This window comes from Letharia columbiana (genome assembly GCF_014066305.1).
Source record: "Letharia columbiana isolate WasteWater2 chromosome Unknown Sc0000009_s0, whole genome shotgun sequence".
Lineage (NCBI taxonomy): Eukaryota > Fungi > Ascomycota > Lecanoromycetes > Lecanorales > Parmeliaceae > Letharia > Letharia columbiana.
This window is the reverse complement of record NW_023501045.1, coordinates 480,683-501,271: the sequence shown is the minus strand read 5'-3', so window position 1 is coordinate 501,271 and position 20,589 is coordinate 480,683. Positions and strand designations below refer to the sequence as shown.

General features: G+C 32.5%; 4 protein-coding genes across 4 annotated transcripts; 3 read left to right on the top strand and 1 right to left on the bottom strand.

Moving 5' to 3' along the window:
• Positions 1–13,197: 13,197 nt before the first annotated feature.
• On the top strand, positions 13,198–14,538 carry HO173_003619 (uncharacterized protein; the record flags this gene model as incomplete). Its single annotated transcript, XM_037305544.1, has 1 exon — positions 13,198–14,538. One exon carries the CDS (start codon positions 13,198–13,200, stop codon positions 14,536–14,538), a length of 1,341 nt encoding a protein of 446 aa, XP_037167646.1.
• Positions 14,539–15,346: 808 nt separating this feature from the next.
• Positions 15,347–15,901, top strand: HO173_003618 (uncharacterized protein; the record flags this gene model as incomplete). Its single annotated transcript, XM_037305543.1, has 2 exons — positions 15,347–15,471; positions 15,805–15,901. The coding sequence occupies 2 exons, from the start codon at positions 15,347–15,349 to the stop codon at positions 15,899–15,901; spliced, it is 222 nt and encodes a 73-aa protein (XP_037167645.1).
• A 19-nt stretch (positions 15,902–15,920) lies between these two features.
• On the top strand, positions 15,921–16,886 carry HO173_003617 (uncharacterized protein; the record flags this gene model as incomplete). Its single annotated transcript, XM_037305542.1, has 1 exon — positions 15,921–16,886. One exon carries the CDS (start codon positions 15,921–15,923, stop codon positions 16,884–16,886), a length of 966 nt encoding a protein of 321 aa, XP_037167644.1.
• Positions 16,887–17,643: 757 nt separating this feature from the next.
• On the bottom strand, positions 17,644–20,377 carry HO173_003616 (uncharacterized protein; the record flags this gene model as incomplete). Its single annotated transcript, XM_037305541.1, has 4 exons — positions 17,644–19,188; positions 19,238–19,884; positions 19,940–20,216; positions 20,309–20,377. 4 exons carry the CDS (start codon positions 20,375–20,377, stop codon positions 17,644–17,646), a joined length of 2,538 nt encoding a protein of 845 aa, XP_037167643.1.
• Positions 20,378–20,589: the final 212 nt, after the last annotated feature.

Genomic DNA, 20,589 nt, shown 5'->3' with positions numbered 1-20,589 from the left:
ATATTTCTATATTAAAATTATTATTATAATATAGATAGTTTTATAATAATAACTTATTTTAATTTTTTAATATAATATAATTTTTTAGAATTATAATTTAATAATTTTATATAATATTAATTATAAAGATAATTAGAATTCTAAGTCGAGGATTAATATAATAATTAAATATATATAGACTTTAATAAAATCTTTTATTTTTTAATATAATAATAAGAATCTATAAAAATATATAATTATTAATAATTAGATAAGAAAATATAATATATATTTATATTAAAATTATAATTATAATATAAATAATTATATAATAATAAAAATTATTAATTCTTTAATATAATATAAATCTTTTAAATTATAAATTAAATATATTATATAATATTAATTTTAAAGATAATTAGAATTCGAAGTAGAATATAATCTTATAAGTAATATTATAATTAAGAGTTATATTATAAATTAAAAAAGTCGATAATTTAATTATAAAGTTTTTTATTCTATTATTTATAGTAGTTTAATAGTCTATCTAAATTAAATTATAAGCTTTTAATCTATCTTTATACTTACGTATAACTTAATATTATATAATTTTAAAAATCTATATAAAAGTAGTATATCTTTAGCCTATAATATTATGCGTTTATTATAAATTATTAATAGTTAAGTATCTATATTCTATTATTAGCGAATTTCGTATAAGGATAATAAAAAGTCTTATTTGAAAAATTATTAGTTAGAAAAACTTCTATCGCCTTTTATATCGCCTCGATAATAGAACTTTATTAACGATACTTAATATTATTCTTAATTTCATCTATTATACTTAACGAAATTTCTTAAATAAGTTTTTAAAATAAAGCTTTTAAAATTAATAGCGTAGTTAACTTCTAATAGCGTTTAATTTCGCGAAGAGCGATAGTTAGTAGACTATAATTAGAAAGATAATTAAAAGTATATATAAAATTAAACTTACTATCTAGATAAAATTTATATAATTTCCTCACTTTAGATATATAATTAGCGGCGCTTTTTCTTTTACTCGTATTTTTCCCGCTTATAGTAGATTTTCTAGAAATCTTATTACTCGACTTTCTAGCTGCTTTTACTACTAATAATACTTAAAATACTATTTTATCTATCGCGGCCGCCGCTGAAAGTATATTAAATCTCCTCTTTCTAAGTTTTTTATTATATTTATTCTTTTTTAGTAATTTATATATAGATAGACATTCTTTAACTATTACGATTTTAATATTTTCATTATATATATTATTAAAATTTCTATCTTTATAAATAATATCTCGAGGTTAAGAGATAGTTTAATCTTGAAATAGAGTATCGTTATTATCGCTAAGTATATCATTATCAAATATATATATTAACTCTTTATTCTTATTAATATATTTTTAAGCTTATCTAATTTAGAAAGTTAGATAATTAGAATAATAATTAGAAAAGAGAAGACTATATTTAAACTCTCTTTTATTATAATAATTAGAATTATAAGAGTTATTTCTTCTTCTTCTAGTTATACTAATTACTTATATATTAAAATTAATAAACTTATATAGATTTACTATAAAACTTATCGCTGAGTCGTAATATTACTATTCTTATTATATACTAGAAGTTTCTAATCTTAAGCTTTTTTTATAGTAAAGTCTATCTCTTTTTTTTTTAATATAATTAAATTTATTGATGAATTATTACCTAAATCTACTAGCTAACTATTTTTAGAATCTCATAATTAATTACTTTTAGAACTTTCTAACTAATTATCTCTAGAACTTTCTAGCTAACTACTTCTAGAATTTTTTAACTAATTATCTCTAGAACTTTTTAATTAATTATTTCGAGAATTTTTTAGCTAAATATCTCTAGAATTTTCTAATTAACCACTTCGAGAACTTTTTAATTTATCGCTTTTAAAATCTTCTAACTAATCTAATATTATTTTAGAATTAAGAAATTAAATAGCTAGTTAAGAGTTTATTAATAAAGATTTATAAATAGAAGTATTTATATTTATTATTATATCTTTTTAAATATAAGTATAGAATAAATAGTATTCTAAAAGTAAGCGGTTTAATTAATATTCTAATTATCTTTCTAATTATTTTTTAAAAGAGAAAATACGTATAATAAATCGAAAGTGTAAAATAAAATCTTAAAAAGATAAACTTACTTTATGGGATTCTTAGATCTAAATTATTAGAAGCTTAAAATAGACGTCTATTATTATATAAAAGCTGAGAAAAGTCTATTATCGATAATAATCCTTAACTATTCTAATTAGATTATCAAATTTAAAAAAATTCGATTAAAATCCGACTTTATAATATTAAAAATTAGCGTTAAATATTTTTATAAATAAGATTTTGAAAAAACGCGAAAACGCGTTAGTAAACTAGCCTATTTTTTTAATAGCGCGTTCTTAAATTTTTTTATATTTTAGCCTTTTCTAATATTTTTTTTAATTATATTACCTTTTATAGTAATGTAATTTTACTTAAATTTTCTTATCGTTTCTATTATAATATTAATATACTCTTTATAATATATTCTTTAATATTTTATAATAAGCTTCTTATACGAAAATTATCGTTATAACTATCTTAAGTAAGAATTTAATTAAATAAGTAAATTTACGTATTTTTTATTATTTTTTAATATTATAAAAGCTAATATTATTAATAAAGATAATAGCTTTAATTCGCTCTATTATATTATTTCTAAAGAAATAAAAATATTTTAAAGATTTAAGTAATAGTAAGATATAAAAAATAATAGATAAATATTTTAGAAATAAGAATATAGTAAAGTCGCGCTAGTATTTAGTAAGTCTAAATATATATAAATTATTAAGAGTAATCTTAAGAAAATAAAATAATATAAATATAATAGCGAAATAAATAGTTAAAAAAAGACTTCTAGCTTTCTTAAAATATTAAAAAATTACTTTTAAGAAAAAGAAGAAAATAAAAGAGAGGATTATCGAACGTATTATATATAATCGATATACTTATTATAAATTCTAATTATTATTATAATTATTCTAATATCTTTCTAATATTATAATTAATATTTACGCGTAATATTTTATATATTATATCGAAGATAATAAACTTTATAAACGATTAAGTCCATTAGATATAGTTTTAATTCTAGATTTCACTAAGAATATTAATATAGAGTATAATAAGTAACTTGATATAAAGAAAGAAGATAAAGATATAATTATCGATATATAATTAAATATTATTAATTAAAAGATTAAGTGATTCGAAAATTCTTAACTTTTTTTAGAGAATATAAATTTTTAAATAACGTTAGTAGATAAGATATAAGTATAAAAGATTAAAGTATTTATTAATATCTTTTTACTGCAATAACGAGTATAGTAAACTATAATCGAATTTACTAGAAAGAAGATTAAATATCTAGGAATTTTCGAAGATATAATAAATTCTTAAAAGAATATTTATTCTTATTACGTGGGAATCTCGTATAACTTATAGAAATTTTCTTAAAAAAGAATCGTTAAAATAATATTTATTAATATAAGTTTTTCTCTATATTAATTTTAATTTTAATATTCTAATTTATATTTAAATAGACTCGTTATTTATATATTAATCTTACTCGTATCGAACTTACTTATTAATTATCTTTAATTATAAAGTTTAAGAAAGTTTACTATCTTCCCCTCTTATATATATTTTTTATTAAAATAAAATACGTAGTTCTTAGAAACTATATAGTATAGGCGCTTAAAGATAAAAAAGAATAAATATTATTATTAGAATCGACTAGATAATAGTTTAAAAATTATAATATAATAAAATATAGATTTATACTTAATAAGGCGAGTGAAAAGATATAAGAGGCTTTTAAGCTTATTAATACTAAATTAATATATAAGAATATCGCTAATATACTTAAGCGATCTAAGCGCTTTTATAAGAGTATAGATCGTTTAAGTTTAAAATCTTAATAAGCTAGTTACGTAATTCTAATTCTAGATTAAAGATAAGAATACGAGTATTTTTCGCTATTATAATTATCTTTAAATAATAATAATTATAAAGATAATTAGAATTCTCTATCGCTATAAAAATATATATTATAATTTATAATTCTTTATATAATAGATTCTTTTTTTAATTAGATTATATTTAAAAGTCTTAAATAATAAGATATTATTTAATATACGACTAGATATTTATATAAAAATAAGATATAAACTTTAATCTAATTAATAAGCTTAATAAGAAAATAGAAGTAAACTTTTAAGTAGATTAGATAAAATATAATAGATAAGTAATAAGTAATTTCTAAATCTAATTATAATTTTAATAAGTAGATTTATATTTTAATAGTATTATATAAAAAAAGTACGCGAGCGTGATTTAGAGAAAGTCTAGAGTTTTACTCTTCGCGCGAATTATTATATATATAGATAAAGATAAAAGCTTAGATTATAAGAGTATAAATAATATTAAAGTTAAATAAGATATAAGTATTAAGAATAATTCTATTATATACGCTGGTAATTAAATAGACTTTATTTTTTAAGCTATTTAAAAGCGTAATATAAAATTTAATAATAAGCTCTATTATAGTTTAGATATAATAATATTAATATACTAATTAATAAGTATCGAGTTATTATAGAAATCTTAAAATATTAAATACGATTACGTTTAAAAGATAAAATTATAAATCTTTATTTATATATAATTAATTTAATATATAGTAATAAAAAATCTATTACGAAAGCTACGCTATCTAAATTAATACTTTAATCTTAATTATTACTTTTACTATTATATAAATAACGCGAAGCTATCTTTTATTTAAGTATATTTAATTCTTAATTCTAATTATTATTATAGATATCGTTAATCTATTCTAAAATCATTAAATATACTTTTATATACTTTTTATATTTTACTCTTTTTTTAATTAAATAGCGATTAAACTCTAAATTAAAATAAATACTTAGAAGAGGAAAGTTTATAAATACTTAATTATATAATTTCATTTCTTTTACATTTTTTATAATTATTAAGATAATTAATAATACGTAATTATATCTTATAGTTATATTTATAATAGTTAATTAATTTAATAACTAAAGATAAATATATTCTCTCCTTTACTTTAAACGACTCAGCTAAAGTAATCGCGAGATTTAGATTTTTTTTCTATAATATAACTCGCTTTTCATATATTATATAAAGATAAATATTTATTTAAATAGAAATTATTAGAGCTAATTATAAAGCGTAGTAATAAAAAACTTACTTTTAAATTAACGAATTAAAAAGACTTCTATTATCTTATATAATACTTTAAAAACGAATCTTTAAATATAATAACGCTTTAATAAATTCTAATTAAGTATAATTTAACAAACTAGATATTAGAAAGAGAAGCTTCGAGATTATAAGATTAATCGACTTTTAATAGCGATGAATCTCGCGTAAAGCTTAAGCTATAGCTCGCGTTAGTTATATATAATAAGTATAATAATAATTAAAAGAATATACTATTTAGTTTTTATTAACGCCTTAATATTATTAAAGTAAGAATAATATCTATTAAAGTAATGATGATAGCGATTAAAGCGACGATAATATTTAGTAAAAACTTTACTTTAATATTATATCTAGCACTCTAGAATAATATTAGCTTTTTCGAAGAGCTATTAATAATAGATTAAGCGTATATAAGTTAAGCTCTTCGCGCGATCTATCTACGTATTAACTTAAAGTTATTAAAAAATAAAAAATAAATATATAACTTAATAACTACGTTATACTTTTAATATTACTATAATAATATTAAGTTACTTAAATAGAAATCTAATATATAAAGAAGATAATCTAATAATAAAAAGAGTTAATATAAAAAAGAAAGTCTTAAAGAGAAAGAAGGGGGGAAGAAAAGCTTAGATATCTATCGCGTATATTAAATTTTTAAATTATTTTAAATTATCTAGCTTAAATTAGATATTAATAAGATATTTTTTCTTTAATTTTAAAGATTTAAGCTTAAGCGAATTACGCTTATTAAGCGCTATTATCTAATATAATCTTAATTACTTCTATAATAATTATAATTATTATTATAGCTTATATAGATTAAAAGATAAAAGATTTAAAAGAGCGAGTTAGTAAGCGATTATTTTTATCTAATTTAGCTAGCGCTAAACTACTATAACTTATTAAAATTTTCGCGTATTTCGTTCTTACTTTCTTATCTTTAAGTCTTACTACTTTTATAGAAATAATTATTCTTTAAGTCGAACTCTATAATAATATACTTAAAATAGTATACGATATATATCCTCTTTATTTTTAATATCGATACTTGCTAGAATTAACGTACTTTTTAATAAAACGAGCTTTAATTAAAATTAAGAATAGCTTAATATTCGTAGATATTTATATAAGCCCTTTAATTCTTTTATATATATTTACTAATTTATCTTTTTATAATAATTAAAGTAGAAGAGATTAAGTCTAATAATTTATTATAATAAATATTAAATATTAATAACGATAGCGATATTAAAGAGTCTCGATATAGATTAATTAAATAATAATTAGATTCTTAATTAAAACGAAAAATAAAGAATAAGCTTAATTAAAATAAAAATATTAAGAAATCGCGATAGCGAATAAATATATTTATATTTAAAGAGAAACTAATTAAGAAAGTAAAGAAAGCTAATATCTTAACTATTAATTACGCTATAATTATTAAAAAGTATAAAGTTAAATATATTAATATATCGTTATTATAATAAAAGTAAACTCTTAAGTAAATTAGATAAGATATAATAGATAAGCGATAAATAATTTTTAATTCTAGTTATTATTCTAATAGACTTATATTTTAATAGTATTATATAAGAAAAATACGCGAGCGTAATTGCGAAGAAGTCTAAAGTTTCGCTTATCGCGCGAACTATCGTATATATAAATAAAGATGAGAGCTCGAATTAAAAGAAAATAAATAATATCGAAATTAAATAAGATATAAGTATTAAGAATAATTTTATTATACGCGCTAATAATTAAGTAAATCTTATCTTTTAAATTACTTAAGAGCGTAATATAGAATTTAATAATAAGCGCTATTATAGCTTAGATATAATAATATTAATACGTTAATTAATAAGTATCGAGCTATTATAGAAATCTTAAAATATTAAATACGATTACGTCTAGAAGATAAAATTATAAATCTTTATTTATATATAATTAATCTAATATATAGTAATAAAAAGTTTACTACGAAAGCTATATTATCTAAGTCGATATTTTAATCTTAGTTACTATTATCGCTATTATATAAATAGCGTAAAGCTATCTCTTATTTAAGTATATTTAATTCTTAATTCTAATTATTATTATAGATATCGCTAATCCATTCTAGAATTATTAAATATACTTTTATATACTTTCTATATTTAATCTTTTTTTTATATATCGCGAGAAGGTAGCTTAAAGAAATATAACTTATTATATTAAGCTATAATACTTTCGAGAGAATATTAAGAAATATATTAACTTTCTTAAATCGACGATTTAGTAAAAAGACTATAATTATAATATATATAATTTTATATTAGATAGCGATATCGAAAATACGTAATAGGCGTATAAAATTATCGTCGATAACTTTAATTACGAAGTGCCGGCGGATTTCGCGTAACTGATATTAGGGAAGATAAGTTTTTCTTATTATCAGTAGATATAGCTCGCTTTCTTTTATATATATAGAGTAATAAAATATAATCATATTTAATTCTATATCTTATTAATTTAGCGTAATCGTTAACTAGAATAATAATTAGAATAATTACTTCTAAATATAGAAATCCCAGTCGGGATATTCTATATATATATTATTCTATAATATAATACTATAGATATATCATATCGTAGAATATCCCGCCAAGATTTCATATTATACTAGGTATAGAATTATATAAATCTTAATAATCTATATTATATTAGAGTATAATATAGTAGATTAATATTTCATATTATACTATATCTTTTCGATTAGTAACTACGTTTAAAGCTATATAGCGCTATTAGCGAACCTTACTATCGTTATTAATAAATCTATTAAATTTAGCTATATAGTATTATTATAGAGAAAACTACTATATATCTTATATTAAGCTATTTAATATCGAAATAAGATTTCTACGTTTACGAGTTAAAAGGCCTTAACTAATTAGAGAGCTTTATTTAATTCTTTATTAACTTTAAATTCGACTTTTTTTTAGTCTTATAACTATACTAGTTAGCTATATTATTACTATTTAATTATTTCTTTATTAATTCTCTTTATTTTTAAAACTTCTAATATTTATAGATATATACTATTAATAATATATTAGCGAGACGCTTAGAGTATAATATCATTATCGCTATCACCGTCGCTATTACCGCCGCTATCGCCGTCGAAGAAAGATACTCTTAAGAATATATTAAAAAAGTATATTAAACTATATTATTTCTTTAACTAGTTATCTATCTAATTTCTAAAGTTATTTATATATATTACCTCTATCTACTCTTATATTAACTCTCTATTTATTTATCGTTATTAATATATCGATTAATAAAGATCTACTATCTATTTACTTTTATTTCTTTATATTAGATATAATTTTAATATTAGAACTTTTTCGCTTATAAAGCGTTATTATAATTTTTATAACTAAGTTAATCTTCTTAGCTCTATTCTCTTATACTTTTATTTTTATAATCTTTTATCTATTTATCTTCGCTATAGTTTTCGTATCTCTTATCTTCACCTCTTTTATCTTATTTATTATATAAATCTTTATTTATTTAATTACTTCTTTAGTTATTAAGACTTCTATCTTTCCCTTATCGATCTTAATCTACTTTTTCTTCTTCGCTTACTTAATATTTAATCTCTTATTAATTATAGTTATTCTCTCGAATTAACGTTTAATAAGAGAATAAAGCTTAAATTTATATTTATTTATCTAGTATAGATCTTATTCTATTATTAATATTAAGAAGTCGTTAATAATAATAATAATATCGACTTATTTAGTTTATTTCTATACGATATTCACGTCTAGAAAGATATTCGACTCGATAATATTAGTAATATTAATTTTACTATATTTTTATTTATATTTCTCTTAATTCTATTTAAGTAATCTCTTATATATATTAATTATCCTCGCGTTTAATATATAATTTTTTATACTTATCGAGTCTTTAAATTATATATTTAAGATTCTTATAAATATAATTTTTTTATAATAATTATAGTATCCGATAGAATAGACTACTATAATCGATTTAGTCTTATCGAAATACTTTAAAAAGAATTCTCGAATATAATTACTCTAAAATCGATTAAGAATAATATATTATTCTTTTAGTATATTCACTCGCTTTCTAGCTTATATTTTTTTTATATTTATTATAAAAGTAGCTAAATTCTCGAATAATAAATTAATTAGATTATTCTCGATAAATTATATAAAGTTATTATATAAATTTAATACTTAAACTATACGACTAGCTCGCTACTATATACTTAAGAGAGAATAAATATCTTTAGATAATAATTATTATATAATAAGATATATATCGAGGTTATTAATATTTATATCGAAAGCGTCTATAATAATAAGAAGTCTAATTATCGAATTTAATCTCTTAAATTCGATAGCTATAGTTTTTAACTTCTCTTTATTTATTTTATTATTATAAATATAAAAGAGTCTTTTCGCTTCTTTTTTTATCTAATTTATATTAAGATACTATCGAGTTAACTAGTTAATAATATTATAATTAAGTATAATATAATTAATATATAAAATTATCTTAGTAGATATATAACTCGATAGCTATATTAAAAAACGAAGATCTTTAAACGAGCTCGATTTATATTATAGAGATTTAATATTAAGTATAATATTCTCGTAATTAATAAAAATCTTTATAATCTTAATAAGCGTATCGTTTATAAAACTAATACGTAATCGATAGATATTTAATATCTAATTATCTAACGTAGCCGAGATTTCAAATTATAATATATTAAAAATTAATATTCTTATTTTATAAAGTTTACTATATTTAAAATGAAAGCTATTATCTTATTATTATATTATATATATCTTATTAATAATAATAAAACTAAGTCGTAAGATAAATTCTATATTCTTTATAATAATTATATAAAAGTTCTTATTATCTATAAAAATCTCGAGATTAATAAGAATATATATATAAATACCGCTAACGATATTATATAGATTTTTATTCTTATTAATCTAAGTATTTAGAATAAAGACGCTAATATTAAATAATATATTAATCTTTAATTACTAATCTAACTTTAATATATTAAGTAAATATATAAGAATCGCTATACTACTCGGTTTTAATAAAAATAAAGAGTAAAAAATAAGACTCTTTTTAAAGCCCGTTTTCGCTATTAGAATAGCGTTTTTATTATTAAATAAATAGCGAATCGTATATATCTATTTCTTTTTAAGCCTATTTTTAGCTTTATTAAGATTTATTTATTATTATTAACTTTATAAGATAATTAGAGTATAATATTACTCGCTCTCTATATTAACTATATATTTCGAGACGTAAATTATAACGTAACTAATCTCTACTATTATATTAAAGATAAAATAATAAATATTAGAATTTAAAGTAATATAAGAGAGGATATTAATATTACTAACGATATATAAGTTATTATTAAAACTATCGTAATTACTTAGCTCTTCCGCGCTTATATAATACTTAAAATTTTATTCTTTCGTAAGCGAAGAAGGGTTTATATCGTTATTTATAATTTGAGATTATATATAAACGTTAAAATATTCTTTTTTTTACTTTTATATTCGAGTATTAAATACGAGTAAAGGCCTATGAATTAAATTCATAATCATTTTTTTGATCAGGGCTATCGAGTAAATAGGTGAGCGATCTTTGGTGAGCGAACTTTGGTGAGCGATATTTGAATTCCTTGCGCTTTAATGATTATAAGACAAATTTTTAAAATTCTTAAAAATTCGGAAAGCGCAAATAGCGCTTCAAAATTTAAAACAAAAATTTCAAAATTTCAATAGAAAACAAAAAAGTTATTACTATTGTGAATAACGTACATCTATTTTTTTGATGTGGGAGGCGCGGGAGGGCGAGATTTTGATGGTTGCGGACGCTAATTTATTTACCCGCGATGACTCAGCTGGTCTAACCAAAGAGCGTAGTGACCCTGAATTTATGATTGGCTGCACATACAAATTCAAGGTTTTCAAGCTCAGCCCTACCTTATTCTATTATATATACTGATATAACTTTTTTTCTTTACTCTAGAACTAGTTCGCTAAATATTTTAAAACTTCGTATTTATTAGAAGAAAGAATATTTCTATAAGTTATAAAGAGGTTAATATATATAATTTAAAAATATCTCGCTATTATTATTAAAGAGAAAATCGCGTATCTAAGCGCTTCTTATAGTCTTTTTATTCGCTTTAATTTATTTTAAATACGTTAAACGCGTTAAAACTATTTAAAATATATATTTTATACTCTCTTTAACTTTTAAGTAATATATCTTCGAGTTAATAAATATATATATAGAGGAAATAACTTTAATACTCGATTTCTATTAGATATTAATACGATTAAATTTATAATTTAATTATTATACTTAACTCGTTATATAATCTTTTAATAATACTAAATATAATACGTTATTATCTAAAATTTAATTATCGAAAAGTAATTAATTAAAGATAGATATTATAATCGTTAGCGGAGAATATATATTCGAATAAGCTTATATAATAATAACGAGCTATTTAATTATAATAAAAAGTTTATATACTTATTTAACGATCTCGAAAGATCTATTAGCCTCTTAATTAATATTAAAAGACTATATAATAATAACTAAAAAAATAAAGGAAATCGCGATTTTCTATTAACGAGGTAATTATTACGATAAAAATAAAAAAATATTTAATATAAATTTTTTTTGTTGTTTTTTTTTATTTTATTTTAAAGGGGGGGTTTTTTTTTTTTGTTTTTTTTTTTTTTTTCCCTTAAAGGGGGAAAGGGGGGTGGGGGGGGCCTATGGTTCCTCGGCTAGCCGTGAGTCTAAATTACTGAGACTACCACCGTCGTCCTCGAGTGAGGGATAACGTCACGCCAAGACGCTAAAATTCTAGCCGGATAACTTATTTCTGGACGGCACGAGTACTCGTGGATTCCAGAAGTGAGTTACTTGATAGAGCGAGGACACCAATAGATATTTCCACTCAGCGGCATGTTGCTTGATCTATTGGTGTCCTCGCTCTATCAAGTAATTTTTTTTTTTTCCCACGTTTTTTTTATTCAGAAGTGAGTTCTTTGATAGAGCGAGGACACGAATAAATACTTCCACCGGTGCACTTAGCCGAATATCGGTTAATCTATTGGTGTCCTTACTCTATCAAAGAACTCACTTCTGGATTATACGAGTACTTTAGTCATTACGCAAGACCGAGGCTTTTCCCGCCGCAGCCAAGCCACGGCGCTATCCTCGGCCTTGCGGGGCCGAAAAGCCAATCAAATAGCAGGAGCGTCAATCATGCCTTCTAGCGCACATCTGCATTGCATCCATGATCCAACCTCTGGCCATGTGGGTAGCTGCAGGGCATGGAAAAGCTAAGCTTTAAAGTTTAAATATTCTTTCTCCGTCTGCAGTTGCTTCCAATCTCCGCAGATCACGGTGGCAATTGGCAACTGGCACCAAAGCCAACAGTATCCAACCTCCTAGTTCCAACTACTGCTAATTGGCTCGGAACCACAAGAGATCCGATGGCTATGATCCTTACCTCAGATCCTGCAATCCTTTCCTCTCCACCCTCTCTCTTTCTCTCATCTAATAACACAACTGTTTCTCAACTCTCCGCACGTCCTTCGGCTCTGCCTGTACCCAACATTCATCATCCTGGAAGCTTGACGTCAACTTCCTGCCTTATTGATCATCGCACCGTCTCTGCTCTTCTTACTTTGAAGCTTCAGGTATTCAGATAGCGATCTGTAAATTGTCCACGCGTGAAGCTTCAATCGTCACAACATGCGGTCTTGATGATGTTTGATTGCCCTCCACCATGTCAATTCTCTTCTATAAACGCCCTGAATACGTCTTGCGACACAATGGACCACTCGCAGAGTGCTCACGCAAGGGAGGGACCCCCCAGGATTGTAGCGCTGCTGCCATCCCCCCGGAGCTGTCCTTCGAGAACGTCATATGTAACAAGTGCTTGCCTCCATGCAGCTTGCAAGATTTCCTCGACTACCTCACCTACGTGACACGTGATGCCGAAAATCTCCAATTCTATCTTTGGATGGTGGACTATTTCCAGCGATTTCGCAATGCCCCCAAGTCAGAAAAAGAGCTCTCACCGCCGTGGAAAAATGGTCCCTCGCAATCCGCGTGCAGACCAAACACCCAAATGCCGGTGAAGGGCTCGACTCCTCTCGTCGCAAAGGAGATCGATATGCACAGCGAGGACATTTCGAATGGCTCCACGTGGGAGGGGGATCAATCAGAGGATTATGCAGATGATCATAGCCAGACACTGAATTCGGTGAAGTTTGGCATGTCGCCAATAAACCCGCCGGTCAAGCACAGCCATGAGAAGTTCGCTCCACAGCAGTGGCAGGTATCGCCTCAGAACCAGCCGTTTCGCTCCGAAATCAATAGGATCGTCAACCATTACATCGCTCCAGGCAGCCCACGAGAGCTGAACCTCTCTCACAACAACCGTGCTATCGTTCTCCAGGCTCTTGAGCACACCACCCACCCCTCGGCTCTTACATTAGTCAAGAGAATGCTCGATTCAACATTACGGAATCAGTCTCATCCGAACTTCGTCCGATGGTCCATCTGCAATGGTAACAAACAATGGACCGTCGCTCTCCGTGCCTTCGCCATCATGAACATTCTGATAGGATTTGCCATTGCCATAGCCCTCACCCTTTCGAAGTACTCGCGCTGGTGGCGTATCTTTGCTGCTTTCGAATGGTGGTTTGGTACCACCAATATCATAGCAGCCTCTCAAGGTCTTTGTGTCCTTCTGCACAGAATGCACACTCGGCAATACCACGCATGGGAAACGAAAGACTACACAAATGATGACGACGAAGCAATGCTCAAAGGCTTGGATATCAATTTCATAAACTACGAAAGCACCAAGTCGAAATGGCCGGTCAAGATGGAGGTGTTTGGGCCGGCGAATGACTATGGTGATGAACCTTGGGTGGACCATTATTCGCGGAAGGCCTGGTGGAGGAAATTGTTTGAGAGAAGGATCCCCGTGCAGGAGAATGGACTGAAAAGCATTCAAAATCGTATGATACGTCAGGCGGAGGCATGGGCGCTTCTGATTACTATTCCACTTACAGTCGCATTCGTGGCGATACCTAAAGGGAACTTATACCCTTCATGACGCCCAGTAAAGACGCGAGAGCTGGGCTCTGACCGTGTCGTTCTTCATTTCCGCATCACACGGAGTCAACCGCGGTCATTTGTCTAAGGCGTCACAAGGATACCCATAGATCGAGGCATTTTGCACAGCATTAGCACTACGGCCAATACAGGACGAAATAATGCGAAATGACCATTCTGAAGGTGGCTGGACATATGTCAGCATAATACTAATCGACTTCGTTTCCACTCAGAGACACCCTGGGCACCATTCGGTTTAACTGTCATGCTGCCCTCGTCCAAGACAGCAATGGACCCCTTGTTCGATGTTGTTCCTCACTCCACGAGAAAGCTATTCTGCCCAGGACCGTAGCAGAGTCATCTAGCCAACTTTGGATATCCTCGAGACCTCAACCGAAGAAGCGAATGAAGTAGAAAGAACGGGATAGATGGGAGGTCAAGAGAACGGTTGGGACAACAGATCGAGAGATCTTGGAGCATTCGTCGTAGCTGAGGGCGACGCATGTGGAAGGAATCCTTTAGAAGCTTGTTCTGCGTTCTACAGTCCTCGTTGACTGGGCGCTTGAGGCAGTGCACAGTAACAGCAAGACAGAAATCCATGAGCGCTTGTGGTGGTTGTGAATGCTCTCTAGATTAATCTACGTAGACTGTCGTTAATAAAGATGATGGCACAGGTCCTTGACTCCTTCGATGTGTTTTACGGTATATGATTCCATACCAATTTCCAGGCGAGGCGACTGTAAGTTTGTAACCGAGCCTCCGAGCTGCGTACTCGTAATCTGGGCGCTTACTGTATCCCCATTGGTGCCATGTTCGTCATTGTGCTTGAAACTCTGCACCAACCAATTAGAAATCTCCGCACCCATCACTTCGGCGGCGCCGTCCCAAACGGTTTTGCCAAAGTCCCGTTGGCCCCAGAGCTGGGCGCCAGCGCGTATGCGACACAATAATGTCTCCGAATGGCGGCACTCTCCACGTAAGATTGTCATCACCCCTCTCTTTGCGACCGAACATACCTGCCATACATGACATACTTGACACAGACGCGATAGTACAAATATAATGACCTCGACGCACTCCAAGAGCAAGCTGCACGCATGAGTCAGACCCAATTGCTACAACTGGTCTACCGCAACAACATACCTGCGGCACCCAAACCCCCTCTTCTGGGCTGAGAGCACCAATTTTGGACTTCTTGCGCTGGCGTCAAGACCGAGAGGACTGGGATCGCATAAGCCAGCATATACACATTACTCATAGAACAAAGCTATCGCAATGGCCTCAGGCAACCAAAGATCCATGGCGCCAGCAGCGCGAGGAAACCAAGCAAGAGCAACCCCGCCGCTTCAGACAAGCAACAGTGACTCTAATCGCTACTCATTCATGGATACACCTGTCGAGATGCAGAGGCCCACCTTCCAACCATACCACCAATTCTCCAGTCCTACGAACTCTGTGATTGATGAGTCACCGATCAGCCCAGTGTCACCGACCAGAGGTCTGCCAGCCTACCAGCAGGGACCACAGGGAGCTATGACTTCGCCTATACCAGATCAGAAGGCGCAGGCGCAGAGTCCGCAGGAGATGCATCCGGCTTTCTTTGCACCATATAAAGAGGAACAGCCAGCGCAGCAACAGGCGCAACAACCTCCGGGCATCGCTCCCCGCAGAGAAGAGGCGCCAGCGCAACAGGCCCCACAGCCCCGAGTTGTTGGAGAGCCGCAGTCGCCGGGACCTATACCAATCAAGACACATGAAGCACCACCGCATTTTGCAGCGCCTCCGACCAGCAACAGCCCTCCGACCCAAAGTTCACCCGCTGCGCCAGAAACGAAGCGGGAAATCTACAATCCAGACTCCCTTTTTGGGCCGAACGGTGGATCGGAAACCCACCGTCCGGGCCAAGTCTCGCATCCGAATGCTGCAATAGACCCGCATTGGAGAACCGGCCTGTGCGAACCTGATACCGTGTGCTGCATGGGCATCATATGTCCCTGCATGGTCTACGGAAAGACCATGTACCGCCTATCTCGACGCGCGCAGAAACAAGATCCTACGGATATGCTAGGTTATGAGAGTTGCAATGGCTCTTGCGCGCTCATGTCTTTCGGATGTGGGTTTCAATCATTACTCGCAGCGATTCAACGGACCCGCATAAGGAAGCTATACCACCTCGAAGGCAGCTTCGGCACAGACTGTCTGAAAGCTTGCTGTTGTTGCTGCTGCGTCATCATGCAAGACGAGAGAGAAGTCCGTGAACGAGAGGAGCTGATACGGAGGCACGCCGGCCCGGCTGCAGGGGCATACGTAGCTCCCGAGGGGATGACTTATGCACCGCCGCCTCGATGAAGTCAACGAGGGGACGCTGTCAAGACGGCCTTTGGTGATACTCTTTCTCCGAGCATGACGATACAGCCTCTCATAAACACAATTGGATATACTGCAATCTCTTCAGCAAAAACCAACCCTTCCAGCGGAGCGAGCTTTTAGGATCATTCGCCCTTTCCTCCCGTCGGCGGTTCTGGACCATTGAAGTCGCGTCCAGATGCACGATTCCACAAGTCTGTACGGAAGCTTTTGGTGACATCCGGAAAGTTTATCCAGAGCTACCGATCCGACCGACGAGCTCTAGCACTAAGAAACCAGTGTGGACCGTTGGCCGTTTTGAAGCCCACGTTTTGCATCCATCTGGAATGTCACAAGCCCTGATCCAACGGGCCTTGCTGCGGTGATGTTGGAGCTTGCAAAGCCCGGGATCGCTTCTCTGCTATCGACAACGGCGATTGAAGGGGGTGTTTGATCAATGGGCCTCAAGCTGTCGGAAGAAAACAGCAGGGAATGCACGGAGGAAGTTGGCAGCTCTACTGCGATGCGATGGTCACGATGGACAGGGTTCCGCAAGGTTCAGAGTCGGATTTCATTCTCGAACGATGGAAACAGTATTGTTGTTGGTGCCATTGCATCTTTTAATGTGACAGCACATCCAAAGCTGTCCTCTACATGAAAAAAGCCTTACATCCAAACCAGGCTCTCTGACGGAGAGCTCCGTACGCTGTCCAAACCTACCCCCGTGCACGCTCTCATCGTCTATCCAAACCCTGTGATCTCATCGCCCGCTAGCCAACCTCGTCCTCGTACTGATGCCTAATCCCCCAGCGGCGACATCTCTAGGTTTCCCTTTCCCCGGCGTTCCCCTGCCTTTGGCTTTCCCATGACCCACGCCCATCTTCACATCCACTCTCTCCCTCCACGCTTTCACCGTCTCGTCTTCATAGCCCAATTGCGTCATTTGCAAGGGCGCCTCTTCGCGGTCCGGATCTTCTTGGTGCGCGCTCCAGATGGGTTTGATATCTGCTCTATCACCACTGTGAGTGTTCCTATTTTTGTCGAATTTGGTCGTGTTTGATGACTCGAGTGGGGTGCCGAGACCGTCGGTGTTCATCGTATCAACGCTGCTGGCGCGGGAGAGGTTGATGCTGTGGGATGAGAGATTGGATGGTGCCCGGCCGAGGAGCTGCCGCCGGCGGCGGTATGGGCGTGGCTGTTCTGACGAGGAAGACGCTGATGGTCCGGGGTTCGTGGAGGCGCGCTGGTGGTGAGCCAGGAGGGATGAGATGGCAGGTCCGAGGGAGGACGACGAGGTAGGATCCGGTTTCTGGGGTGACGGCATTTGCTCTGCGGATGCGGACGGTTGAGGTAGTTTCTCCGGTGAGATGGACCGTTTGGTTTGAGAGGTGTTGGGGGAGATTTCGTGGAGCGGACCCGATGCGGGGCGTAAAGTATGCGAAGAATCATCGTCGAGGTTGATATGGGCTGTCATGGTAGTGTCGTTAGTCGTCTTCGTGTCTGGTAGTCTGATGTGATTGATGCCCGATGGTCTCGTGGTTGAACCGGGTTTCGGTTGAACGACATGAATCTGTTCACTGGAGCTGGGTGTGTCTTTCATTAGATGTTTGTTCTCTCCGGCAGATGGCAATGATAGCTTGGTGGGTGTTTTCGATATCGTATCTGTTCTTTCTGAGCTCTTCTCACTCTTGCGAGATATGGCGGATTTGTCCTGGGGAATTGGAGCCTCCGCGTTTTTCAGTATTTGATTCGGATCTCGAAGTGGCTGGATGAGATACGGTCCAAATGGGATAGACTCGCCTCTTCGGATACAAACCCACAGCCACTCTGCTTTCACTGCGGGAATACCCCAGAGTTGGGCGTAGAGCAATTTTTCGTGTCCAGGGGTCACCGCATTGCACAATAGGACGGACGCTTTGGGAGTAAGGAATTCATCGTAAGTGGCGCCCATCAACTTGACGGCTTTAACCATGTGCGGCAGATCTATGCCCTGGAAACTAGTGGAGCAAATTGTGAAATCTTCGAAGCCTGCAATGGGAAAGTGCCGGAAGGGTGTGTTCGTCACACTTGCTTGAGGCTCTTCAAATTGCTTTCGGTACAGGCACCTCTCAACCCACATATCTGTCACCAGCACTGGCTGATGTTCGTTCTCAGATATTGAGGGTGAGTCGGGGTCAGAGCTTGTATGGGGAATCAGAATATAGCCGTTTCTAGGGGCACCATCTTTGGGTGCGGGAGGTAATTGGGAAGCGTCGTCGATGATCTCGGCCCCATGTGAACGCAAGTGCTCCTCGAGTATGGCAGTCTAGCTAATTATCATCCCCAGACTGTATAAGGAATGGGATGTTGCATACCTTCTTTCCGTCAAAACCACGAAGCAAGAATGTCTTCGCACGGAACAGGCCTTCCTGCTGTGGAGCTTTGCATAGAGTGGACGACAGGTTGGCCACGGATTGGCTTCTTTCCAAAGCATGGTAGCCAGCAGCTATCTGGCCGCAAGCGGACACCTTTGCTTGCGCAGCGTCTGGAGACTTGCGGTGATCAAGCGTCTCTCCCTGAGGTTCACCCCACGCGTTCGCCTTAATCTCTTCAACCTTAAGCTCTCCACCATTGATCTCGCTCCACAATCCATCATTGTGACTGCTCAGCCTCGCGCTCGCCGTCCTTCTCAGTTTCCTTGCGTTTGGCGGGATGATCTCCTCGTCTCGCGCTCGCTTCCCCAACGAATTTGTCGAAAAGGATTTCCGTATCCAAGCATTTCTGCCACGCTCTGAAGCTGGAAGCAGTAGATCGTATAGACCTTCTTCCAGGATCATGCCCCTCTCAAGACTCTGCTCCAACCATTCGACGGAAACCGTTTTGATACCCCACTGACCTGCGTAACCGTACTTTGCGCCTGATGCCACCTTCGCGATGAGATGTGTGACGTCCTTTGTAAGGTCTCCTCGGTAATCGCCGCCGTTGTCGTTGATGAGATCTTCTAGCCCCTTGCGGTATACCACTATGGTGAGACTCAGCTTTTGTAATTTCACCTAATGCGCAGTCTTCATACGTACAATCATCGAATCCAGTAACGCAAATCCTAAGCCCCATCAAAGTAGGCAGTCTGTGTGCAAGCTCAAGAGCGACAGTATCGGTTTCCCCGCCCTCCATCCATGATGCTCGTACAGCGTCGACCCAGCTCGGTAAAAGGCATCTAACGTCAGGCCGTTCCTTTGCAACGAACTTGTACTTTGGCGTGTCCGTGTCGCCAACGATTAGGTGGGTCACGTCGGATGTGAGGTCGAATTTGTGAATGGCGCCCATCTGGGACGCGATTACCGCCAACTGTGACTATTTGAGAGATTGAAGTTATTAGCAAGAAAAGCAGCGACCCTCCCTCTTATGGCTGGTGATGCAGCTGCTGAGAGGTCAGATTCACTTACGCGCCTTTCTGGTTCAATGGATGTGCAGCATATAATGACCCCAAGCAGGGGCAATTGAGTGTCTGCCATATTTGCGAGCCCACATGGAGTCAAATCATTGCGTTCCCTGCATTGTCGTTGAAGTCGCAAGATATGCTGCTAGATTCTCATCATGGTGAAGCGGAGAAGCGCGTTGAAGCTCGACCGAAGTTTACGCGCGAAACCAAGTCACGTGCCAGATATTGCGCATGGCAATCTTACCACGAGTACGGTAGGTGTAGCTTGTTCTTCTACGGTACAAT